The sequence below is a fragment of the Aedes aegypti genome, chromosome 1, assembly GCF_002204515.2.
Source record: "Aedes aegypti strain LVP_AGWG chromosome 1, AaegL5.0 Primary Assembly, whole genome shotgun sequence".
NCBI lineage: Eukaryota > Metazoa > Arthropoda > Insecta > Diptera > Culicidae > Aedes > Aedes aegypti.
The window spans coordinates 60,193,444-60,220,155 of record NC_035107.1 but is presented as its reverse complement, the minus strand read 5'-3'; the positions used below and the strand labels follow the sequence as shown (position 1 = coordinate 60,220,155).

At 39.8% G+C, this 26,712-nt stretch overlaps 2 protein-coding genes across 3 annotated transcripts; one reads left to right on the top strand and one right to left on the bottom strand.

Moving 5' to 3' along the window:
- The first annotated feature begins 729 nt into the window (after positions 1-729).
- Positions 730-1,862, top strand: LOC5573489 (succinate dehydrogenase [ubiquinone] cytochrome b small subunit, mitochondrial). Its single transcript, XM_021857668.1, has 3 exons — positions 730-916; positions 1,071-1,371; positions 1,439-1,862. The coding sequence occupies exons 1-3, from the start codon at positions 874-876 to the stop codon at positions 1,626-1,628; spliced, it is 534 nt and encodes a 177-aa protein (XP_021713360.1). The 5' UTR covers positions 730-873; the 3' UTR covers positions 1,629-1,862.
- Positions 1,789-20,559, bottom strand: LOC5564534 (phosphatidylglycerophosphatase and protein-tyrosine phosphatase 1). 2 transcript variants are annotated; one of them, XM_021857655.1, is made up of 5 exons: positions 20,418-20,559; positions 20,068-20,351; positions 19,745-19,801; positions 18,601-19,068; positions 1,789-2,145 (listed from the first exon to the last, which is right to left on the bottom strand). In XM_021857655.1, exons 2-5 carry the CDS (start codon positions 20,071-20,073, stop codon positions 1,993-1,995), a joined length of 684 nt encoding a protein of 227 aa, XP_021713347.1. In that variant the 5' UTR covers positions 20,074-20,351; positions 20,418-20,559; the 3' UTR covers positions 1,789-1,992. The 2 variants fall into 2 exon arrangements, with proteins under 2 accessions (XP_021713347.1, XP_021713351.1); XM_021857659.1 differs by lacking the exon at positions 19,745-19,801 and having other exon boundaries at positions 20,418-20,558.
- Positions 20,560-26,712: the final 6,153 nt, after the last annotated feature.

Here is a 26,712-nt window from a genome sequence, read left to right as displayed (position 1 = left end):
CAAGAATAATGGTACATAATCGATTATGACCTGATAATCATAGAAGATTCATTATATCGATCGCATCTGCTTTGCTTTGTAACTTTGTTATTCTCACAGGACTCTCAGAATACCCACTAATTGTATTATATTCCTAGAATTTTAAGCGAATTATCATAATTTCAACGAAATCGTCAGAATACCTGTTGAAGTTAATAAATTTCTGCAGTAAGAGTTTATTCACAAATTTCGTAACGCTAAAAATGGCTATTTCAACACCCACCCACCCCCTCAAAACGCATTTTGTAAAAATATTTTCCGAATTGCGTATGACCTGTAACATATTGAAGACACCCCCTTCAGCGTTATGAAACATGTGAATGGGCCCTAATTCCTGAAGATTTTTTATAGAAATATCAGTTTCCCTGCCGAAATCTCGTGTCTGTAGATTCATTTGTATAAATCAGAGTCTATGAATGGAGAGTTGCGCGAAGAGTGAAACCAAATCTACCTATCGAACTGTCAAACCGTCTACCTATCGAGCAGACCAGCAAAACAGATAGGGGCTATTTTCGAAGACGAAGAAGAACAACCATTCAAAGAAGCCTCTTCGCGCAACTCTCCATTCATAGACTCTGGTTTAAATATGTCCCGTTTTACCTTAATCCTGGTGCTTCGCCGTGCAAAACTCACAGCGTATCTGACAGCATTCACTTTTGACGTACAAATACCCTTTGACATCTCCAAATCAGATCGATCTCGCGAAGACAGTCGCCTTTCGCTTTCGTCTCAAAAGCGTTTTGCATCACACGCGAACGAACGAAATTTGTGTTGTGTGATTTTGGCGAATCAGTTTTTCGATTTCTAGTGCATCGGTTTAAAAAAAAAAACACAATGGCCCTCCACTTTGTGCTGCGATCCTCCTGCAGGAACTCCGGTAAGTAGTGATTAATCGCTTGTTTGTAATAACAACAGTGTGGAAAGATTTCACCCTCCGGGGGAAAGTTTGCATTATGTAATGTGCGATGCAGATGAAAAGCGCTTATCCATTTTGGTGATACGATACTAAATGATGCCCCTTCAATTTCCAGCTCCGGTCTTCGTGTCTCTGATCAACGCCGGCAAGGCGCCAGCCATCAGCCGTTCGCTAACCTCCGCCTCCAAGTCGCTTCTGCTGCCCAAACCGGCTCCTTCGCTTGCCCTGGCCAGCCTGAGACAGTTCACCGCCAGTCCGATTCGACGAGCGGCCGCCACCGGAAATCACGTCACACTATGGAACGCCGAAAGGGCTCTGTCCGTGGGCCTGCTAGGAATCCTCCCGGTGGGCTTGATGTTCCCCTCGCAAGCCGGTGACGCCCTGATGGCCGTCAGCATCGTCATGCATCAGTATTGGTAGGTGCCCCTTACTTATGCGTTGTCAATCATTCATTACACTCGTATCACGATCTTCTTTCCGCAGGGGTCTGGAAGCCATCGTCACCGACTACGTGCGGCCAATTCTGTTCGGAGCGGCCGTCCCGAAGATCGCCCACGGTTTGCTGCTGGTCGTTTCTGCTGCCACCCTCGGAGGGCTGTTCTACTTCATCCACAACGACATCGGCATTGCCAACACCATCCGGAAGATCTGGTCCACCAAGCCGAAGGCTTGAATCGACGGTTAAACAGAGCGGGAAGCGACGATTGATGATAGTGAGAGGGAGCGCACGCATTGACCCCGTCACACCAGCAAACCACTGTTTAGGGACATTTCGGACAACTCGAGATTCTAATCAACCCTTTCGGAGGCGCGGGTCTTGCGTGAGCATCACATTTGCATAACAAAGTTTATTCTTATTTAAATTATTCTCGGAAGTCTCTTATAAAGTGCTTACAAAGAAAACTGAGCTTCGAAGTGGCGTTTCATTCATCCATATCGCGGTCCTATTTACAATTGAATAGAATTTGATTCCTATGTTTGTTCCTACGTCGCTGCGATTCGATTCGTTGTTCCTTCCGGTGCTATTTTGGGGCCTCTTATTGTGTCGGTGGCTTTTGACCTGCCGCCGAGGAGCCGAGCCGGGTGCTGTGGAATATCCGCATCGCTTCCCACTGTTTGCTGCCGAGAAGGACGTGTGGTCGGCATTCGCGCATGTGTTGCACCGCTCGCTCCGGGCTCCAACCGTTGCGCTGGAATTTGGAGAAAAAGTGGGGAATTAGATGGTGTGTAGAAATATTGAAAGAGATGCCTTCGAACTTCTGGGCGTACGTTCAACAGTTTCTTAGATTGGAGCTCTCAGAAAACTTCAACTTCTGAAGATGAGCTTGTGACAGTGAAACATCCCAATTCTGATCAAGAAGCTATCCTGCTTCGTACTGAGAAGCTCCTTCAGCTTCTTAAAGAAGACACTTTCTAGGTTCTGATAGAAAAACTTTCCGGCTTCTGAAAGCAAAGCTGAAAGAGATGCTTTTTAGTAGAGATGTACCGAATATTCGGCCGGCCGAATATCTCGATTATTTTGATTTTGCCGAATATTCGGTCTGCCGAATAATTGATTGATTTGATTTGACTTTATTAACGAGATTTTTAGCCCTGGGCTAGTTCATCTCGGGACCAACGGCTTTACTTCCCTTCCGACGACTTATAGTCGTCACTATAACTTTTTAATGAATTCTGTTATTCGGCCGAATAGTGACCGAATAGTAACAAAATTAACTAATTAAGAAAAGTAAAAAAATCAAACAATTTATTCAAATGATGATACCGTAATCCGGGGTATCATTGATCAGCGGGGTAATATTGATCGGAATGACTCATCTCGCAATAAGTTGGTATCATCATTTATTGATGGAACATTTCCAAAGCATGAATGTTGCTTCTCTTTCTTATATTTATGAGCTATTAAAAATTAGGATTTTTGCAAAAATTGCGTTAACTTTATGCGTAAATTTGTCAATTTTGCGAAACAATGATTTCAATGGTTAAGGATGACACTACCGAAGACTCATGTCTCACATAAGTTCTGCAAGCGATATGAGCAAGGGAAATGCGGTTCTCACTAAAAATGACATCGCCGAAAACGATTCCGCTGTCAAAAATTTTATAAGTATGTTCAATTAGGCAACATTAACGAATTACTGTTAAGAATGTAGAATTCCCTTAGGAAATTGCCTACCTTTAGGCGAATTCCGCTGTTCGAGGTGTTTTTAATTTGAAAATAACTCAAAAAGTAAATGAGATGTAAGCGTTTGGACATCATATTTGGCTTCAGGGGCCATCATTTAAGTAAGTAACGACATTTTCAATATTACCGAACATTGTTTGCATGGATGATCAATGTTACCCCATATCAGCTAAATGAAAAAAAAATACATAAAACATTTTTGTAAACATGCTTAAATCTTTCAAAAAACAAAATACAGTATATAGTCACGAGCTATGGGTGGCAGTACTTGTTTTAAAAATATAAAACTCAGAACATTTGCATTTTTGAATTAAATATTTAACAAAAAGCCTAAAAACTGATCAATGTTACCCCGTATTACGGTACATTAAAATTTTCGTTTCATGCATTCTATGAAAGGAGTTTGACGCCAAATATTAAAAAATGTGAGAATTTCTCCGATATATGGCATTATGGTGACTACGGTGCTGCTCAATACACAAGACATTCTCTGCAAATGAGCTTTAAGCTAACATTACAAGCTTTGCCAAATGTGCAAATATTTCGCTAGGCATAAAACAACAGACAAACATCGGTTTCAACACTAACCAAATCTATGCGATGACAAACATTTGTTTGACTCTGTATCAATCCATGCCAAATATTTGCCATAGTGTACTGATAGCTTTATAATCATTTTTCTGGGGCTGTAAGGTACCACTAGACTACACTGAAAAAAATCCACACGCTTGATCCGTGTGTTTAAAATTATGGATCGATTCATGAACGTCTATGTCGATTTGTTGTAATTTTCTTACAAACTTCGTGTGTATTACACATTAAATTCTTTAGTTTTGCTTCATGGACTGATTCATCAACCGACAACATGAATTCCAAAGTTTTCCACATAAATTCCTAACGCTTTCCATTTCAAATTCGTATGCGTCAACCTATGGCTGCTATGGATCATCACCCAACACGGATTCAGTATGTTTAACTTATGATTATCTTGTGTCATGATCATCATGTTCAAGTTGGTCGATTTGAAATCGATGAGCTTGCTGTCGATTTCCGTGTTCCAAATTTCTAAATTATTAGTGATCAACCCATAGCGAACTAAATTGCGGATGAACCTCGTATCGAACGACAGTCATCATCATGTTCCAAAGAGAAGAGGCAAATTCGGAAGCTGAAAGTGTTAGAGGAAAATTTGCGGATTCGTTTTTCTTTCTATTAGTGAAGATGTCCGAGTGAATATGAGGAGTTCATTCTAATTCTCTATAAACAAAATGCATTACTTCCAGCGTTGGATATAATGTATGGTGTTAGAGAAAAATCGGATTCCACTAACAGATTTTCTCAGCTTTCAGCTTCGAATAAAATGATATATGCTAATCCCGGGCTTCCCAAATTATGGATTTGCGGCGCCCCGCTTGTTGCTGACTCACTTGTTTGAAAAAAAAAACATTCAAGTGAGCTTGCGTCAAGCAGAGCAGCCTCGAATCCATATTTTGGGGAGCAAGATTTCTTCTATCAAATTTCTTTTTTCAGTCTCATGACATTCATGTTCTATCACACATGACTATCTAAAGCCACTACATTTCGAATTCAATAAGCAAATCAGTTGGTTTTCATGATTTAATATTTAGACATTCATGTTTGTTTCTCATGACAACCTAATGTTGATACACATGTTATTATACCGTGAAGTCAATGACGAAATCCATATGACTACCACACTCAAGTCATGTGGTTTTCCTCATTGCGCAAATCTATAAGTAAAACACACGACCTTGGCGTGTAGATTTTTCTCAGTGTAGTTTGATCCGTATGGACGGGATTATCACAAAAGACCGAATCATAGAAGGCCGAATCACAGAAGACCGAATCACAAAAGGCCGAATCACAGAGGGCCGAATCACAAAAGGCCGAATCACAGAAGGCCGAGTTAAAGTTACAAACCTAAAGAACAAAGCTTGGATATAAAAAGAACAAGTCCATGCTTTGTTAAATGCAGTCATGTCAGTAAACAGCGCAAAATTTACATGCGGCGAGGCCGCATTGAGGATAAAGGAACTGAGGCGGCAGAAGGCCGCCGAAGTCTCTGATATCCAAAGAGTGTGTATAGCATCTATTCGGTGTCATGCAAACAGCAAATCCAGGCGTTTGCCCGGTATAATGCAAACAGAGGATGTTTTTCAATTTTTGGGTCCGACGAGCGACAGCGAGTTCGGACAGCAAGCGTTTGCCCGGGATAATGCCAACATAGTCTTTTACGAAACAAGCAGGAGAATGATTGCTGCGATAGGGTATAACAAGTGTTTGAGTGATCATGAGAATACTAAGTTTACTAAGAATACTTTTCATCGTACAATGCCCGTTCGATTCTGACTCGGCTTCAATTTGGCGACACGGAAATCCATGTACACGAAAAAATGAATCATATCAGTCACAAATCTTGTCAATCTCAATGTTTCTGTGGGCCTTCTTAAGGCTTAACATATTCAAAATAGGTAAAATTAATTACTGCTACGGTGATAAAAGATACAATAAAAACAACCGTTAAATTTTGGAATGGTTCAATTTAGGCAACATGATTTTTTTTGGCATGTTGCCAAAATCGAACAGGCACTGTATAACCTTCCAGTTTTCGCGAGGTTTCTACACTTATGTTGTACAAAATACAACAGCTCCAATTATAGAATTTTTTTTGGGTGTGTAAGCTAAGAAGAGACCAGCTGACAAACCCAAAAAACACTAACCATATTTTAGCTGGACAAACTGTTATTCAGCTAGTAATGTTACTTGTGCATCTTGTCCCGCCTTACCCTACTGTAAAAATGCTCATAATATTGTAGAAAAATGTGCTGCATGTTAGTGGCTCTCACTAAAATTTGTTTTAAAATTTCGGCCTTCCGTGATTCGGCCTTTTGTGATTCGGCCTTTTGTGATCCGGCCTTCTGTGATTCGGCCTTCTGTGATTCGGCCTTTTGTATGTTTCGGCCTTATGTGATTCGGCCTTTTGTGATTCGACCTTTTGTGGTAGACCCGTATGGACTCAATGCTTTTTATTTTATCCGTTATCATATATAAGCACTTTCCATTCTTTCGATATTGTTTGGGTTGAGACACCTGCTCACGTTCTTCCTTTAGTATGCTAGTCAATGGTCTGAAGTCTGTTTGTTCCAATTTCCTAAAAAACACTCCCAAAAGTCAGATGAGAAATCTAGTAACGTATATTGGGTAATTCCTTAACAAAACATGAAATGGATAAAAAGTGCTAGCAATAGAATACAGATCCTTTACTCTAGAAATACGAAAAATCTTTGGAATTTACTATTTTTGTGATTACAACCGGTTTCAAAAGTTCAAAGTCATCATTTTCATTCATAATCCGTTCAATTTTTCACCGTAGAAGCTTTCCCTACTTTTTTTGCTAAATTAGCAAACAAAAACGAGTTTCATTATCCAGGAATAAAAATATAGTTTTAGAGAAATTAGACGAATATACGGGTGTAATTTGGCCGAATATTAAGATTTTGTTTGGCCGAATATTACGTCATTATTCGGCCGAATATTCGTTTGGCCGAATAATAATTTTCCAACTAATATAAGCTTTCTAGCTTCTAAAAGAGAAGATTTCCAGCTTTTGAAAGAAAAGCTCTCCTACTTCTAAAAGAGAAGCTTGATAGCATTTGGAAGCGAAGCTTTCTGGCCTCTGGAAGAGAAGCTTTCCAGCTTCTAGAAGAAAAGCTTTTAAGCTTCTGCAAGATAAGCTTTCCAGTTCCTGGAAGAGCAGTTTTCCAGTTTCAGAAAGTGAAGCTCTTCAGCTTCTGGAAGTGAAGCTTTTCAGCTTCTGGAAGGTTAGCTTTCCGGCTTCTGTAATAGAAGGTTTCCAGCTACTGAAAGACAAACTTCCCAGCTTCTAAAAGATAAGTTTTCCAGCTTATAAAAGATAAGATTTCAGTCTTTGAAAAAGTAGCTATCCAGCTTCTGAAAGATAAGCTTCCCTGCATCTGGAAGAGAAGCATTCCAGGTTCTGGAAAAAGGGTTCCCAAATTTTTGAATAGAAGCTTTCCAGCTTCTAAAAGAGAAGCTTTCCCGCTCCTGGAAGAAAAGCTTTCTGCTGAAAGAGAAGTTTTTCAGCTTTTAGAAGAGAAGCTTTCCAGCTTTTGAAAGAGAATCAACAACGAGTACAAACAAGCCACGAAAGATTGCTTTCTTCGATATCAGCGAGGTATTCAAACGAAGCTCAAGTACCGCCCCAAACAATTTTGGAAGCATGTTGACGAACAGCGACGTGAAGCTGGACTGCCGTCGTGTATGTCGCTGAATGGGAAATAGGCCTTCTCACCACAGGAAATATACAATCTATTCGCCGATAAATTCGCCAGTGTTTTCAATGATGAAATATTTAGCGACGAACATATCACACTCGCCGCCACTAATGTTCCACAATTCGACAAAACCCTGGGCAGCGTAGACATTAAGGTGAAGATAAATCGAAGCCAAACCTCAAATTTTCAAGAGCACAAATCTGGAGAACCAAACTTCCGTTTGAGCTGGAAACTTAACCGATTGGTCACTAGCTGGTGGTGACCAATCGATTAAGTCAAGCGTGTGATAGAATAAGGGCGTAAGTCGCATGATCGATTTCTCTTCATCGATCATCTCTTCTGCAAATAAAGGTGACAAGATGCAAGTTTGTCAGCATTTTTTCACCTAAGAACGCAAGAATGCATCGTTGCCTAGCGGTTTGAAGGAAAAAATGCTGACAAACTTGCATCTTGTCACCTTTATTCACAGAAGAGAGGATCGATGAAGAGAAATCGATCATGCGACTTACGCCCTTATTCTAGCACACGCTTGAAGTGCTTGAAGTATTCAGTTCAAACGGGTGTTCGGTTCTCCAGATTTGTGACTTAATTTCACCACTGCTTCATGTTTTTCGTCTTTCGTTGACCCTTGTATTATTTCCAGCTACATGGAAGCTCGCACATATGTTTCGAGTCCACAAGAGCGGCAACAAGCATGATGTTGGCAACTATCGCGGTATTACCTCGCTCTGCGCTGTTGCAAAACTGTTTGAACTCATTATGATGGAACCTTTACTTGCTCACTGTAAACCTTACATTAGCGTCGATCAACATGGATTCGTGACAGGTCGCTCTCCAGCTACCAATCTACTCTGTTTAACTTAGACATAACCGAGAGTATGTCGAAACGCTTTCAAACCGATGTAATTCACAGACTTGACTGCAGCCTTCGACAAGCTGAATCATAACGTTGCTGCCGCTAAACTTGATCGGCTTGAGATACATGGCTGTTTTCTCCAATGGCTTCAGTCGTATCTCACCGGTCGACACCTAGCCGACCTCATAGGAGACTGTTATTCCTCTTCGTTTGCTGCTACATTGGGAATCCCGCAAGCTAGTCACTTGGGACCATTGATCTTCCTGATCTACTTCAATGATGTGAACCTGGTAACTGAAGGACCACGATTATCATACACTGAGAAATAAAAATAGTCACAAAATTACTAAAGTTTATGCATTAATGACTATTTTCTATCTGCCTCTCTTTCATTCTGCTGTGAATTTTAACACTAACTGTCATTTCGACTGGGTTTAGGCTTAGCGATGCTTCAACCAGGGTGAATTGACAAATAGGAATAAAATTCCCTGCAGGGTAAAAGAGAGGCAGATAGAAAATAGTCATAAATTACTAAAATTTAGTCATTTTGTGACTTCCCGCGTTTCTGAGTGTACGCGGATGACCTCAAACTGTACCTCCGTATTCGTTCCATCGACGACTGTTACTTTCTCCACCAACAGCTGAATGCCTTTGCGGATTGGTGTAAACTGAATCGGATGGAAGTTAACCCGTCAAAGTGCTCAGTTATTTCGTTTTCGCGCAAAAAGCAGCACATATTGCACAATTATACATTGTCAGGAGAAGAAATCGAACGTGTCATCCAAGTTAAGGATTTAGGAGTGATCCTGGATGCACAGCAATCATTCAAACAACATGTGGACTACGCTTTTGGTAAAGCCACCAGAGTACTTGGATTCATCTTCAGAACTGCTAAGGAGTTTACGGACATGTACTGTCTGAAATCTTTGTACTGTTCTCTATCTCGCTTCATCCTGGAATACTGTTCGGTTGTTTGGACTACCCATTACAACAACGGCGTTTTAAGGATCGAGTCTGTTCAACGACGGTTCTTGAGATATGCGCTGCGACGATTACCTTGGTCGAATCCTTTTCACTCACCTGCCTAGCTACCAAAGTCGTTGCCAATTGATAGATCTGGAGTGTGGAGTGTTCAACAAAGTTGCCACTTTGTTTGATTTCAATTTGTCCCGCCATTCGCTCCGTACGAGATTTAGTTCGTTTTTTTTTCAAGTGCTTCCTAGTTTGGCCTTTCTTGTATGTTATTGTTTGCGAAAGCTATTAAGGCCGGTTTGCTACTGACAAGAAAAGGAATCGCCTATCTCGATGCGTGGAAAATTTCTCCCAAGAAATGGTCAAGAAAATCACTTTTTTCTGATCGCAGTACGCAGTTGAGAAGAAATGTCACTTCAAAGGGGGCTCTCTGTAGGAACTTTCTTGACCCTTTCAGTCAAGGAATTTCTTTAATTTTCTTGAGCGAAACAGCATACTTAGCTTTAGAGTTGAAATGTTCATTTGTTGAATGTTTTAAAACGTGTACTACTCGATTTTAAGTTTTATCATTGGGGCTTTACTTAGCCCGTTGATTAATAAAATGAAAATGGCAAGAAACTTCCAGCTGCTTCTTTAATCTTCCTGTTTCTGGAAGCGAAGATTCCTGCTGCTGAAAAAGAAGCCTTTCAGTTACTGAAAAAGAAGCTTTCCAACTGTAGAAGGAAAAGCTTTTCAGCATCGTAAAAAGCTTTCTAGTTTTTGAAAGATAAGCTTTGTTGCTTCTGGGAGAAGCTCTCCAACTTCTGAAAAGAAGCCTTCCAGCTCCTGACAGTTTTCCGGTTTTTCAGCAAACGCTTTTTAAGCTACACATCGAATATTTAGGGGCATATAACCATACAATTCTCTGAAAATTTGTAGTTGAAAGAAAGGTTTCCAACTATATAGCTCCCCAGCTTCTTGGTAGGGAAGAAGTTTTCAAATTTTTTTGAAAAATAAAAGACAAATCTTGCTACTGAAAGTTTTTTTTTGTGAAAGTTTAGAGGAAGTAGGGTAAATCGCCAAATGTTGAACGGTTAAGATAGACGTTTTTTTGTTATTTGATTTTCATGGAAATTTTGATAGAAAGGTTGCTAAAAAAGCATTCAACACCGTAGACGATTGTTTAACGTTATTTCTGTAACATTTTTAGCACGGTAATGTCCATTTTTAATTGAAAAAATATATATTTAAAAAGATAGTTTTATACCCAATTGTTGAACACATACATAATCCATCTTATCCTAATGTTGAACGATTGTCGCTAAATGTTGACCGTTTTACTCCCGCATTCATTCAACTTGCAAGTTCGCGCTCCTCGTCGGTTGTGAGGCCAGGGTTAGGTCCGCGAAGTACTTTCCCTGACCACTCTGGGCTGAAACGGAAGTGAATCGTCCACTACGACACTCCATGGACTTTAGCGGCTTCTCCTAATGTACATTATTTTCGACATTACAGCATCAATCGCGAGATACTCCGGATAAATCGGCTGCCGATGCGTAATTTCAATCATGGTGTAAACAAACAAACGGTGATGGCATTGATGCCATAGTGAAGATAGTGAAATTCGAAAAAATAGCATCAGAATGGCTATGGGAATGGGTTGCAATTAATTATACTTTTCTGAATCGCGTTTTTCACCATTGCAACATACACCATTATAGGATTTTTTATAATAATTATTCAACAGATATTTAAAGCAAAAAACAATACTATATTGTGTAATGCAATATTCCATTTCAATATAGGTGTTTGGTACGAAAATAAAAAATCTGGCAATACTGTTGATGAAACCAAGCCTTTCATGTTATGCTAGTGTTCAACAAATGGAAAATGTACGTGAAACGAAAGTGCAATTGCAAATGATTTTATTTAATTGATAGATACGAGTAAATTGTACGGATGTTAAGAAAATAACTAAAGTAGACTTTTACTGATATCGTGAATAGGTGCTTAACCCAATATACGTAGTATGTTTTACCACACAGCTTATTTCATAGCAGCCTCAGCTTAAGTTATTTTTTAAGAGAATTGAAATTTTCGTTCCACCTACCGATAAAAATTTTCAATAAATATTTCGTTTCAGAAATTGATGTACTAATTAAATTTATTGTGTCCAATAGTACAGCTAACTAACAAAATAATCTGTATAATTTATTGAAACTGTTTGAAAATGGTTCAATTTCCTGTTTTAACATGGTTTGTAAAGATCGTTCAACATTTGGGTAGCGTTCAACAATTAGCGAATTACCCTAAAAGAGTTCCACGAAGCTCAACAATTCCAATTATGAAGCCTGGAAGCTCCGCACTGAAGCGCTCCTAATGCGCGAAAGTCTGTGGACCTACGTCAAGAACGACAACCCGGTAGTAGATGGAGATCGAACGGAAGGGGCTGCGACAGCCTTAGCGAAATAGGAAGAAGGTGATGAAAAAGCACGTGCAACGATTTTGCTACTGATGAAAGAAGACCAGTTCAGCGTGATTCGAGCGTAGAAAACGGCAAAGGAAGCGTGGGCGGCGTTGGCTAAGCTCACCAAAAGGCAACGCTGTCCATTAGGGTTTCGTTACTGCAACGGATGTGCGAGACCCGGTACACGGAAGGTAAGGATGACTATCTCATGAACCTGGCAACAAGCAGCGTGACTGCAAGCTACAGAAAGACCCACGCGGAACGAAGAAGCAAAATGCAAAAGTTGCTCGTGACGGAGGTACCGTGACATGCTCTATTACCGTGAGGTTAAAAAAACTCATGTTTCAATCGATCAGATAAAAATAACGTATGATTATTTTCAAGTCTTTCATGTTTTACATAGTAGACCGTTTTATATACTTTACATAAAAAATATGAATTGAACCATTTTGAAAATTTTAACCATAGTTACAGTTGATGTTGTGAAACATATCAGTGTTCCAAATACCGTGCATCTGACCCCAACTGCCGGGTCACATTTTGAAACATCTCTCAATTGAACGAACGAAACGCATCAAAAATAAAACTTTTGTATCAAACAACGTATTGAAGTTTGCATGATTGATTAGGGAAATAAAATATATATTTCACTTCGCCATTTTGGAATTATAACTGAAACACGGTATTTGGAATACATAACCAACCGCGTCCTAATACCGTGTGTTGGCACCAGGCGATTACATTCTAACATTATTTTTGTTTGTTTGTTTGTGCAACTTTAGTTCAAGTTTGTCATGGCTTTCTAAATACTAATTAATGTGCTAACGTTTGTGACAATCATTTAGAAAAATAAATAATATAATATGCTAGAAATCCACATAATTGCCAAACACACGGTATTAGGCAACACACGGAATTAGAGCAGGTCACGGTATGTATGCGCTGATCATTGGAAACGGATCCACAACTTTGTGCGAGTTCGCACATGACTTCGAATAGAGGATTTTTCGACGAAATGGAACCGGTGTGATCGAATGTGTGGACAATAGAAATATTAGTAGTAGAACGCTAGTGGCGTTGTTGTCACAAAACTGATTTTAATTATTATTACCTTAAATTATGGGTTTTCAATGTTTGTTCAATACCATGTTGTTGTTTTGGGTTTGAAAATTAATCTGACACTTTGAGTCCCGGTACTCACGCTGTCAGTTCGTGGCAAACTAGATGTTGGTAACACGAACAGCAGCGACATTAGCATTCTTAGGTTAATGCTTCTATTGTGTGGACTGTTCAATCAAATTTGGTCGCACCACTGATGTTTGTGCCGCAACTGTCATCAAGTCTTTTGTCAGTGCTTACTATGACCACCCGAAAAGTGGAAGTACGATTTGACGGTGAAAAATGCAGATTCATTGTCAACGGCGAATGCTGTACGAGAGAAAAGCAAGCTCGAAATCCCTTCCCCAAGATCACAAAGAAGAAAAGAAGACCAGCATGACGTTAGATCTCATCTACTCGGACGTTATGGACCCCTGGATTATCCTCGTTGAGTGGGTATCGTTATTTTGTAACTTTTGTAGATAACCACAGTCGCTACTGTGCGATTTATTTTTTGAAGAAAAAATCCGAAGCCGTCGATCGCATCGAGGAGTATTGTAACTATGTCCACACGCAGCTTGGAAAGTTTCCCAAGCGCATCAGGTCTGACAGGGGAGGGGAGTATTCGAGCGAAGCGCTGATGAAGTTCTACCGCACGGAATCCATCCCGATTTGACTTGCCAAATGGAGTGGCAGCGCGTCGGAAACGGTACGTCATCGAAATGTGTCGGTGTATGCTGATTAATGCCAGGATGCCGTCCAGATTTTGGGTTGAAGCTAGCAGTACGGCTGTGTATCTGCAGCATCATCTTCCTTCTTGTGCGGTAGAAACAACACCGTATGAGCTCTGGTGAGGACCCATACCGAACATGTCGCATCTGAAGGTATTTGGGTGCAAAGCGTTCGTCCATGTACCAAAGGAAAAGCGAAGCAAACTCCAGGGCAAAGCGAAGGAAATGACGTTCGTCGGCTATTCCAATGACCACAAGGCATACCGGTTCATTGCATCAAGAGTCCGTAGAAGCAACAACAAGTGATCCTGAAGATGAAGACAGTGCGAGGACTTAATGTCGGTTGCGACCGATTTCGGTTCTTGCAACGACTTCATTCAGGAAGACTTAGATGAAACCATCGTACGAAGATCCGAACGGTGTCGTTCCTCGGCGGACGAGCAACATGGCCCTTGTTGCTGAAACAATTACCTACACGATGAAGCGGTGAATAGGGTAACCAATATATTTTGGACTCCTATATATTTTTAACCCCCTTGGCCATTTTCTTGTAAATTTCCCAGTTTAAATCGAAAGACCAACTCAATTTGCATGCTGTTTAGGAAGATAGGACTATTCCGCACTTGCATCAACTGTTTGTACAAAGAAAATGTGTTTATTTTATCTGAAATTAATTTAATTTAATCGATTCATCCATGCAACCGTTACACCACGTTACACACAGAAATGGAAGCCATCAGAAATTTTTCAAATGTAAACAAAAACTTTTTTCAAATTTCTGAACAAAAAGCGTAGAATTTCTTCGGTTTTCCATTGTCGATCGATTGATTAGACTATGGGCAAGAATATTATACATCCAGTGTCATGGACTTCGTCGCCGAACGATAAAAAAAATGCCGGGGGTCCAAAATATATACTTTGAGCACTGACTAAACTGACGTGGTGGCCAGAGCATTTTGCTTCATGAATAATAGCCAAATATTTGAATGAAAATACGTTGGAACACTAACTCCACCTGGTGGTTTTTGTAAAGAAACACTTTGACGGACAGATCTTTAGCACTCCGAGGAAAAACTACACATGTTCGGGTAAAAATACGAGGGATATATTCAATCATATTTGGGAAGTAGAGAAAACAAAAATCTAAGCTTTCCTTTACGAAATAAAATTTTCTTGACTCAAATATATTGCTTTAGAATCAGACTCACATGATTGTCGATAGTTTTGACAAAAGTAAAATGCATCATACGAAATTGATTTAGTTGATTTTAGGTTTAGTATTTTACTCATACCTTACTAGTTTGAAGCCAGTGTGTATTGTTTGGTTTGACTGATGAAGATGCTCGTTGTATAAATGTCACCTTCGTACTATTGACGTTGCATCAGTTTGACTTTTGCGACCACTCATCATTTGAATTGACCGTTGCATATTTTCGGTTACCGTCTGCAATCGAGAGTCACGTCAGTTTAGTCAGTGCTTTGAGGGTCCAAAATAATGAAAAACAGTGCTTCACAATTCAATTATTTTCGACGTTTTTTGGATCCTACATGACCGTTTGGGCATTTTTATCTCATAGAGGAAGTTTTTCTCTACATTTTGACATGTTCTTTGACTTGGTTACGTTGTGCAATTAATTGATTGGGGCAAACAACTAAAATCACTTCCTTAGGGGTTCCAAAATACGATCGTTACCCTAGTGCAGAAAGGGAATCATGGATAGCAACAATGCGGGAGGCGATGCAATCACATCGTTAGAATTCGACATGGACAGTCAGCGCTAGTTTTCTAGCTTAGTTGGTGGTTTACTCTACATATAGCAGTTAAGGACATATAGGAAAGAATCCCTGTCATGGCAGGGAAGATGGCTTCCTCACACAAACAGACACATTCAGCCAGCTGTTTGCTCTTTTACTCAAATTATGCAACTTACCAGTAATTAATCACAGCCAAATTGCTAAAACACTGTAATAACTATATTACCTTCCCATTTTACTCATTTTCTCAACCAAATTTGCTCGAAATTTGACGATTCGTGGTCATTTTCTACACGCACGACGACTATTTCGGTGCTTGTTTACACTAATCCACTTGCAAACGAAGGACATTTTTCACTATATTTCCTAGTTTCTGCTAAAGGTAGGCCGTTCAGCACGATTTACTTTCACTTATTGTATATTTAAGAACACGTACTAAATAATTTCTGGTGGATATAACTCAAAACTTAGCAAAACCGTGGTCAAAACAATCACGATGTTAGAATATTTCACTTTTTTTATTTTTCTATTGCTTGATCGCTTTCGTTGTTACAGTGTTGTCAGTGTCGTTGGAAAGTATGTACGACATCCAGCAGTTTGAAAGCGAATTGAAAATAAACGCCAATCACAAATATAAAATGAACATCAATTGCTGGCAACGATGTACATTTGATTTATATTTCACTACTACCCGGAAATAAGAGAATAAAGTTGTGCCTACTACTACATTTACATTAAAATTTGTGGATTCAACGGAGTTTCACCTTAACACGAGACCAGATGTAGCAAACAGTGTGTCGTTGCTTGGACGAAAGGTGAGCGCTCCGGTTGCCATCGATTGGACAGAAGCGAAGCGTACGATGCGTTACCTGGTAGCAACGAAGCATTTCTGATTACATTTAGGTGGCAACACTGTTGACCTGAAGACTTTCGGGCACGCGGATTGGGCTGGAGACCATCGTGACCGAAACTCCAACAGCGGCCCATCATCACTTTTGGCGGTGGTTCGCTGCCCATACTCGCATAACAGTCCCATTTGAATTTTCACCACTTTTGAGTTAGCTTCATGAATAGCGTTAATTTTTAGTGTTCTTTTCGAAAACAATCTTGAAAATTTATTTTTGTATGGATAAAATGCAAAAAATACCAAACCAGGTGTGTCCCATATGAAAAATACCCGCATAACAGTCCCATTAATTCATTACAAAAATATTGAAACAAATCTACTCCCGTAAGGATTTCTAAACTCTTGCACTGTGATTTTCATTCCTACAAAAGGAGAAAAAGTACACTAACGGTGGTAGAAATGATTTCTATATAACAAAATTGCTTATTCTTATGACTTTTAATGTCTTTTTCACTGCCCTGAAAGGATGAAATCACAATAAATTTGTGCTTGCAAGCATTAACTATATTTTTTCCTGTATTTATTTATGAAACTATAAACTTGATTGACCAGTTCATTCGCCTCAATCAACTATAGCAAAATGAATTAAATATGTATTTTTTGTAAGTCATTGCTACCGCTAAATATCTATTGCCTTCTAATCTATAACGAACTTACTCGCTGGCAGTATCATCATCTAACGATATGTAGTGGCTGTTTTTTTGGACACCGCAGAATTTTGAATTGTCGGTAGAATTTCCATGACTAAACGGATTGTTTGCAGCACCTAATCTTGCTCATCAACACACGGCAACATTATCCAGGAACTCCATCATCATTGAGCTGACCAAAACTTGCTTGTTTTACGACTTTGACATGTTGCAAATTCAAAGCCCACGTGCAATGAGTAGATTTAGCAAACAGTCCGTTTAGTGCGGCAGCAACGGTTGAATAAAATCTTCATTTAATCAGTACCATGTTAAATATCACTGACACCACCAATTCAATAACTTCAAGGTACAGTGGCAAGGAAAAGTGGCTTGAAATCGATTGTGAACTTAAACATCAATGTGTCAAGGTGCGCGATAACAAAGTAAGCGACCCCCATGTAATGGGACTGGTATGCGGGTATTTTTGCGTATGACTACAGAAATACTCGGATAACGAGTCCCATTTGTCATAATTCCCTAATTTGGCTATTAAAAACAAAAGATTTAATTTATTTTAGTTGTTAACTATTGTTTTCTATTGCATCGAATACGTTTTCGGCAATATCACCAATATTAACTCCCACAAGTAGCGACAAAAAGACGAAAAATGCAATCATGTTCAGATGCCTTTTTCTCGACATGATGATTTTCATTATGGGACTGTATTGCGAGTATGGGCAGTTCGGTTAGTTGAGCAACAAGAAAGCAAACCTGTGTTGCATTGTCGTCGACAGAAGCCGAGTTCATTGCTGCAGCTGAAGTTGGTCAGAAACTACTATGGATCCGGAAACTGATGAACGACGTGTGTGAACCCGTAAAGAAAATTATGCTATACGAGAACAATCAAAGTGCGATAAGACAACTAAAGTCGGAGCAACTGGAACGACGATCCAAACACGTGGACACCATAATCCAGTTCATCAAGGACCTCGTTCAACATGGTGAACTGACCGTAGTCTACTTGCGGACATTCTCACCAAACCGTTGAGCAAAATCAAGCTGATGAAACATCGAAATACGGCTGGTGTGCTTCCTGGGCGTTTCGTGGAGGAGCGTTTAGATGCCGAAACAGCACAATCGAAGCAATCAGTTTAATTTCAAATTTCAACATGCAATCACAGCAACCATAATAATATTTTTTTTGCAATTTCTCATCGTAATGGACCTGTGCACGGGTTCACTATCTGACGTTTTAGCGGTGCCGTGTTATTTATGGGACCATGGCAACGGGTGAATTCGGCACCGCTCAAACGTCAAATTAGTGAACTCGTGCATTGGTCCATAGGCGTGATGAAGCCAAACTGTCATGGAACGGCCTACTTTCCTGCACTGTAGTATGTAGTGCGGGAATAGTCATTACCCAACTGAAACCAGTGCTGTAATGATTCATTACGCAATGCTTTCTCATTACGCAACTGTTTTGAGTTGCGTAATGAATCATAACACAACAATTTCTCAGAAATTGTAAAATAATGGTGAATGCTTTCCGATATAATTTTTGATACGCTCAAGTGGTCTTCTACGAAATTGCAAACAATGCTGTACGTAACTCGTTGCAGAACTCGATTTTTACAGCGCTCGTCGTTCTCTACGTTTCGAGCAGTTCTTATATTCGGAGAGATTTCTGCTCATGATTCGTACTTTGTATCACATTCAGATACTACTCTAAAGGGCCATTTGAAACACTTACCATCATGAGATAGCACCCCACCAGAGTGGCACTCCTCGTCCTTCCCGCCTTGCAATGCACGTAAACTGTTCCCACTCGGTCCTCCTTAAACTCCTCGGCCGCATCCACCAACGACTGCATCCGCTTCTCCTTCGGCAGAAACCGATTGATGAACTGCACCCCGCTCCACAGCTTTTCCTGACACGGAGCCTCGAAAATGTCGGTCGTGGCCAGCTGCAGGAACTCCACTCCCAACTTGGACCACTTTTCCTTATTGTTCGAGAACGCCCACAGCTCGTAGTCTTCGTTCATCGAGACGACGGCTTTGATGTTCTCCTGCTGGACCATTTCCGGTGCGATCGAACGGAACGGAAGCGCCCCCAGAATCATGTTCTCGTCTATCCGATCGTACCAGTTCCGTTTGGTCACCTTCTCCATGAACACGTTGTAGAACAACGTGGGATAGAAGGTAACCCGCGCGAACATGGCCTACAACGAAACAAAGAATGGGATGGTCAATGAAAATGAAAAACTTGTAAAATCGACGGAATCAGGACTGGTAGCAATTGTAAATCTTGAAAATAGGAGCATTAGATACCTCTTATAAAAAAAAAAAAAAAAAAACAGAGACCAATAAGAATGAAGAGTACAAAAAACCTAACAGGAAACAAGAGATAAAAGTTTGATTCCTCATATAATCTGACCAGCTGCTTGAATTACTGTAAGGGACACGGTCAGAGTAAATACTCGTAAAACGGAAAGCTTCAATAATGTTTAATTACAAATATTTAATATTTTTAGTCGTGGTTTGTAAGAGCCTTTAAAATGTGAGGAATATTGCACCATGATTCACTGTAAGCGAACAGAAGCGAACAGGGACTTTAGAGACCATTTTATTAGTTCAATAGTTTGATTAAAAAAGAGACTTTAGAGACGTCATATAGAGACCATATATATAGAAACTTTTAAAAGACTTGCACTAAAACAGTGACCATGGGGTTAAACAGAGACTGGCTACCAGCCCTGACTGAAGGCATAATCTAACATAATTTTGAAAAACTAGTTTTTGCACACACATTGAAAGCCGAATCATCCCAACACCTGTACAACGTAACACAACCATTAAGGTCCCATAAGCACCAGTGACGATCTAGCGGTGACGTACCTGCTTGAATTGGTGCCGATTCGAGCGCTGAACTTGAAGCTGCGGTTGATCTTGATCCTGTTAATGTAAAGAACCACCCGGAAGTGGATTGATTGGGCCCGACAAAATTTAAGCACGTGAAACACAGCTCCAGTTAGTACGGACACAAAATAGTTTTTCCTAGATTCTAATGACTAATCTAAACACTGAAATTTCAACAAGCGACCAATGCTCAAATCAACGCAACACATAAAATATGGAATTTTGTCATGCAAGCAACTAGACACTCGATCGTTCCGATTGTGAATCAGAAGCAGTAACTGAAGAGTGAAAGTTTACTCTACCGTCATCCTGAGCGAACTGGAGAGACGAGACTTGGAGATAGCGGCGATATCCAAAGTTCCTCCACGGTTCGGAGTTATGGGTTGGCGCTCTCTTGAGCGAGGTTCCAGTTCCACGCGTAGATACTCTCACTTTACGCACACAGCTACTCGAAGGCTTATCACACGCGTTCACGATCGATCACTCGATCAGTAGACAACCCAGTAGACTGTCTGGTTAGCTCTATCTGTGGTAAATTTAGGTTTCTGCCCTTCTTGTGTTGAGCAGTGGATTCGATGCGGCTTTTCTGTGGGAAATGTGTTCCATTCATAATCAAAAGAAGTCAAATTAGCAACCTTATATAACAACTCACGTTTATAACTAGAACATTGTATTTTTAAAACACTTTAAACACACGAATTTCAACAAAAATTAAACATTAAAATCCTAGCTACTTTTGTTTTGACTCGACATTTCGGTTTGACTTCGCGAAGTAAAAAGTGCGGTCGGCAAAAAAGTTGACGTAACAGGGATGAACTTCGATAAATTTAGAGATGTGAACGGAGGTTTTTTCTACATCTTGAAATGCGCCCTTTCGAGATGTGCGGTCTCGGAATCAGAACACGCTTAGGCAAATTTAGTCAAAAGCATTCCGAAATAATAAAAAAAAAATATAAAAATAAAAAAATAAAAATACTGGTGTTCCCTTTGTTCTTTGTACCCATGTTGGGTACATAAGTGTCAAACTGCATACATTTTCGCCTTGACATTTATAGCCCTGCCTATCTCCGCCAGCAAAAGATGTTCCTACTGCGACGCCAGCGTCATTCTTCTTCTATGGTTCATTACTTCTTTATTGAAATAACCATCTATGAGACGTTTCGAATCATATGTTTTCCGTTTGTTTACAAGCTTTGAAACTTGCTGACGGGCCCATTTATTTACGTTTCTTCTAGCGTCACATTTGGAGGAGCTCATTCAACAATGGCGCTTTAACAAACTTTTCAATCTTCCCATGTTCAATCAAATCAGCAGGAAGGGAGCATTTTATCACAGACAAACAGACGTAACACTTAGAACAAATCCCGATCAAAATCATAGTCACGATGACGTGTACGCCCAATGCTAAAATCGGTGTGTTTGGCCGATGGACCAACAGATGGCGGTAGTGTGTAAACGTCAAACGCAAACAAAAACGATGCGAGCGCTGCGGGTGGTGGATTGGCCACCTACCATATATTTGAATCGGCCGTTAAAAAGGTGGTCGATGGACATCGGTGAGAGTGTGACGTCTGTTTGTCTGTGATTTTATTTTATCTAGTGGTAAGGGCCCATTCACAAATTTCATAACTCTAAAGGGGGTGGGTGGGTGTCCTCGTGATGTTACGGCTCATACAAAATTTATAAAATAATCATAGAAAAAGTGTTACGAGGAGGTGGGTGGGTGTCAAAAATGGCCATTATTAGAGTTATGAAATTTATGAACCAATTAAAACCAATTGAATTATTCGATACCACACAGTCTATCGCACAGCGGTGACAGTGGTGACTTGAACCGCCGGAGTGCAGTGCAGAAAAACTACACCGATAAAAATCTACACGTTTGATCCCTGTGTTTAAGATTATGGTTCGTTTCATAAAAGTGAATATCGTATTATCAAAAGTTTTAGTGAAAAGAAGTGTCATATAAAACAATAAATCTCGAAAACTTATTCATACAGACTCAAGTCAAAAAAGTATACAAACTTACTTTATCGATCCTACGTGTTAAGCAGGCGGAATTCTACACGTACCGCTCTGTATCAACTCAACTTTTCACTTTTAGAACGTTTAATTTCCGGATTTACAAAACGACGAAAGTAACATTTTCAACTTTCGCAACCTAACCACTACTTTCGCCGCCCCGCTGTATGGAGAGACAAAGTGACTTAACCACGAATCAAAACAAAACACTACTTGAGCCGATTTTACACTGGTAGAAAAACGTCGAAAGTAACTGAATGAAACGGCTTATCATTTTCTTATAATTATTTTTGTGGGAAATAATAGAAACTACCTAGTTTTTGAACGTGAGCTGAGTGTATGCAAAATTTGAGCGAAATACACGGCAAAAAATGTTAAAAAGGTGATTCATTTTAAAACAGTTTTAGAAGATAGATTGTGATTTTTCCTAATTAATTTTCTCAAACCCGTATAAAAGTTACTTACGTCGATTTGAAAAAGTAATCGAGAAATAGTGATTTGAATTGTATTTCGGGTGCCGTGATCCAGTCCAGCTTGATTTTGGATGCCGTGGTGCTCGGGCCGGAACACATTTTTCCATTCGGAGGTTACAGATGGCACATGTTTAAATGAAACAATCCGGTGAGTTTGTTCCATTATTTTATGAATCGCGTTTTGATAGGTATCGGATCGATAATTGCCTTTTGACGGGTTTCTGTGTGTTTTCGTTACGGGAACTTATTTTTATTTTTCGCCAATCTTCGGAGATAAACATATTTGTTCGGTTCGCGCATTCCGCCCTGATGATAGTGCGATACGATTGCTTGGCCGAGTATTATTCGTATATTAAAAAGTGTTTTAATCGCGTTTTTTTTTCGATCTAATGACCCTAGTACAGCGGGGATTCGCTGGTTGGAACACGACTGCCTTCCATCTAGCGAACCCGACCCGTTAGTTGGAAAGACTGACAGCTGGTGAAAATTCTCCAAACTAACGCATCTGCAGAGCAAATCATCACGAAACGCACATATACATGTATATTTGTTCTATATATGGAGACTTCAATGCGACGGTGCTCAGACGTCAAAGTCAGTTTGACATTTGATCTTGACATTCGAGTGCTTTTTAGTTGGAATTTTTTTTTTCAACCAGCGAACATCCAACCATCGAGTCATTCCATGTAGCGGACCTCCAACGAGCGAATCCCCACTGTAGATGGATTGGTTCTGCTTTGTATTTACTTCTGTGCACAAAAAAAAACATCCGAATCATCATAACAAGTGCCTAATAATAAATCCAGTAAAAAAAGGTTCTATTTTGATTGCCGGCATTCAAAAGAATAAATTTACAACACTCAACCACAAATGCCCTTTGTCTATCGCTAGCTTTTCAGGCGAATCCTGACGTCAAAACTTTCCCATTCTCCTCCTCCGTTGCACTTATGAGGGTGTCGCTGAGTCGGTGGCCTCTCATTAAGTAAGTGCTACATCAACATTTCCTTCCCCTATCCCAAGTTACGGTAAAGATGGGCGTGGCCGGGAATAGCAATATTCATGCTTTGGTAATATTGTCCAAGATTGGGCTAAGGTTTACTCCCCAGCCTTGTTCCTGAAAGCAGTCTGGGTAAAATTATCAAATTACACATGAATGTTGCTAGTATCCAATCTACGAAGTATACCGTAACTACGCTAACGCTAACGCTATTTTTCACCCAACATTTCTTGCTTTGTGAACTTGTTTTGTTTACTTCTTTCAGACAAGCTACACAGAAAAAAGCAACAGTTGTTTTACGCGAAAATGAAAAACAATACGGTGTTCTGTTACAATATATTTTATTGTTTTTAAATTGTATATTCAAACAAGAATAATGTTGCTTCGACATTCAATTATAATACGCTGTATTGTATCCAATACGTAATATTGTACATTAATGGTTTATTCCATTGACTGAATGGTACGTTTTTATCCGGGTTGTAACTATAACTTTCAGAAGATTCTCAGAAAAAGAAAACAGTAATCAAAGAATCTCATTGTTATTTTTTAAAAGTCTCAGAGGGCGGTGCGACAGTTTTCTTGAGAGATTTCCATTTGAACTCAAGAGGAATTTTCATAAGACCCCATCAAGGATCTGTAAATAAAGAATAAAATAATATGTTAATCAGTCCACAGTCCGGGAAGTCTCTCTTCTGTGACTACGACAGCCAGTATTTATAGCCTAGAAATCACGTAGGTACGAACAAGCAAGGGCTGATTCACAAATTTCATAACGCTGATAGGGGTGGTCATTTTTGGCGTTATGAAATTTGTGAACAAACCCTAAATGATACCAGAATCATAAGGTAGAATAAAGAACACCGTTTGATTTAGGTAGACATAACATAAAGCACATTAGAAAAAAAAATCTCAAGAATCACGAAGGAATTTTCCGAAAAAATTCCGGATATTCAAAATTATCTCCGACATATTTCAACAATCTATCATGATTTCTGTAAGAATATAAGAAGGATTTCTTGAAGAGTGCTAGGAAGATTTTCAAAACATGTCAGAGGAATTTTCGGAAGAATGCCAGAGAAATTTCCTAAAAAATATCCATATTACAAATCCGAAAAAAATCCCCGAGAGACATCTGGAAGTTTCTTAACAAGATTTTCGGAAATATTCCTCAGGAATTTTTGGAAAAATTCCATAGGGATTTACAAGAAAATCCCAGAGGAAATTCGGAAAAAATCCAAAGAATTTGCACGGAAGAAAGTGAAGTGAGAGAATGGATTTTTTTTATCATAGTCTCAGGTGTCTTTCCGAGAGTATTTCAGATTACAGCGGGGATTTGCTGGTTGGAACATGACTGCCTTCCATCTAGCGAATCCGACCCGTTAGTTGGGACGACTGACAGCTGGTGAAAATGCTCCAGACTAACGCATCTGGAGCGCAAATCGTCACGAAACGCACATGGTATGGAGGAATAGCCTTGTGTTTTGTAGTCGTTTTATTTTCAACAGTATGTATGTATGTATGTAAATATGTTAATACATACTGTTGAAAATAAAACGACTACAAAACACAAGGATATTCCTCCATACCGCAGGCTACTGACTGATATCGCTACCAGCCAGCTCCTCTCTTTTATTTCATGTCTGGGTATCAACATATTCATATTTACAATCTATTTCGACTACCTCTACAATTCTTACCCCAGACATCTCCACAGCAGGGTGTGTGATGTACCTGCTCTCCAACACTCCTCCTCATCACACAACCTTCAAACCGCAATCTGCCATCGAGCTCATTTGTCCACTAAGCTCCTCCTGGCACCGAGCTCCAGCTACCAAACTCCTCCTAGTCGAGCTTCTCCAGACCAGCTGCACCATCACCCTCTTGGTCAACCGCGCCATCCTACGAGCTCCTCCTGACTCTCGAGTTCCTCCAGCTCTTCTAAGCTCGTCGTCCGATCAGCCAGCATCCGCACCTTCAACCTCGTTGTCAGCATCTTGGCCTCCAACTCTTGAGCACCTCGTCCAAGCCACCTCCCGTCCAGACTCCAGCTCTATCTCCTCACCGAGATTCTGCCTCCTCGCCTAGGCCATGTCTCCTTGTCCAGGTGCTTCCTCGTGGTCCCTCATTGCAGCCGCCTCAGCGTCCTCTAGGCGTTCCTGGGCCCATAACCTGTTGAAAATAAACTACTACAAAACACAACAAGGCTATTCCTTCCACACCGCAGGCTACTGACTGATATCGCTGCCAGCCAGCTCCTCTTTTTTATTTCATGTCTGGGTATCAACATATTCATATTTACAATCTATTTCGACTACCTCTACAATTCTTACCTCAGACATCTCCACAGCAGGGTGTGTGATGTACCTGCTCTCCAACACATACTTGTTCTATATATGGAGACTTCAATGCGACGGTACTCAGACGTCAAAGTCAGTTTGACATTTGAGTGCTTCTTAGTTGGAATATTTTACAACCAGCGAACATCCAACCATCGACACATTCCATAGACCAGGAGAAGTGGATGAACTTGTCATTCATTTTTCTGTCAATTCTCATACAAAATCTACTTTTTCTTTGACATAAATTCACTCTAGGTGAACCACTTCCCCTGGCCTATGTAGCGGACTCCCAACGAGTGAATCCGAACTGTATGGGTAAATAACACTACGCATAAACTGAGAACAGCGTTACGTGTGAAAATACTATATCAGAAGGTCATATTAAATACACAATGCCACTTGATTTGTGTATACTAAATTCGCATTTATTTATAATATGTTGTGCATTCAATTTTACCATGACACCATTTGGATAGTAAAAATTACTACACACTTAAAAACGACATCGCTGTTCGGTAAATTATTTTAGGGTCTTTGATTACTAAATCATAAAAAGTACATAGGGTAACCAATATATTTTGGACCTCTATATATTTTGGACCCCCTTGGCCATTTTCCTGCAAATTTCCAAGTTTAAATCGAAAGCTCAACTTAATTTGCATGTCATTTGGAAAGATAGGACTATTCCGCACTTGCATCAACCGTTTGTACAAAGAAAATGTGTTTATTTTATCTGAAATTAATTTAATTTAACCGGTGCATCCATGCAACCGTTACAACACGTTACACACAGAAATTGAAGCCGTCAGAAATTTTTCAAATGTAAACAAAAACTTATTTCAAATTTCTGGACAAAAAGCGTAGAATTGGTTTGGTGTTCCATTGTCGATCGATTGATTAGACTATGGGCAAGCATATTATACATCCAGTGTCATGGACTTTGTCGCCAAACGATAAAAAATGCCGGGGGTCCAAAATATATACTTTGAGGGTCCAAAATGTATTGGTGTGTCCAAAATAATGAAAAACAGTGCTTCAAAATTCAATTATTTTCGACGCTTTTTGGATCCTACATGACCGGTTGGGCATTTTTATCTCGTAGAGGAAGTTTTT

Excerpts from the sequence above, each read along its gene's own strand:
- LOC5573489 (XM_021857668.1), top strand. The coding sequence starts at position 874 with ATGGCCCTCCACTTTGTGCTGCGATCCTCCTGCAGGAACTCCG. Across the intron at positions 917-1,070 it reads ATCCTCCTGCAGGAACTCCG|CTCCGGTCTTCGTGTCTCTG; the intron begins GTAAGTAGTGAT and ends TTCAATTTCCAG. Across the intron at positions 1,372-1,438 it reads ATCGTCATGCATCAGTATTG|GGGTCTGGAAGCCATCGTCA; the intron begins GTAGGTGCCCCT and ends TTCTTTCCGCAG.
- LOC5564534 (XM_021857655.1), bottom strand. Across the intron at positions 19,069-19,744 it reads ATCGGCACCAATTCAAGCAG|GCCATGTTCGCGCGGGTTAC; the intron begins GTACGTCACCGC and ends GTTTCGTTGTAG. Across the intron at positions 2,146-18,600 it reads TGGGGTGCTATCTCATGATG|CGCAACGGTTGGAGCCCGGA; the intron begins GTAAGTGTTTCA and ends TCCAAATTCCAG.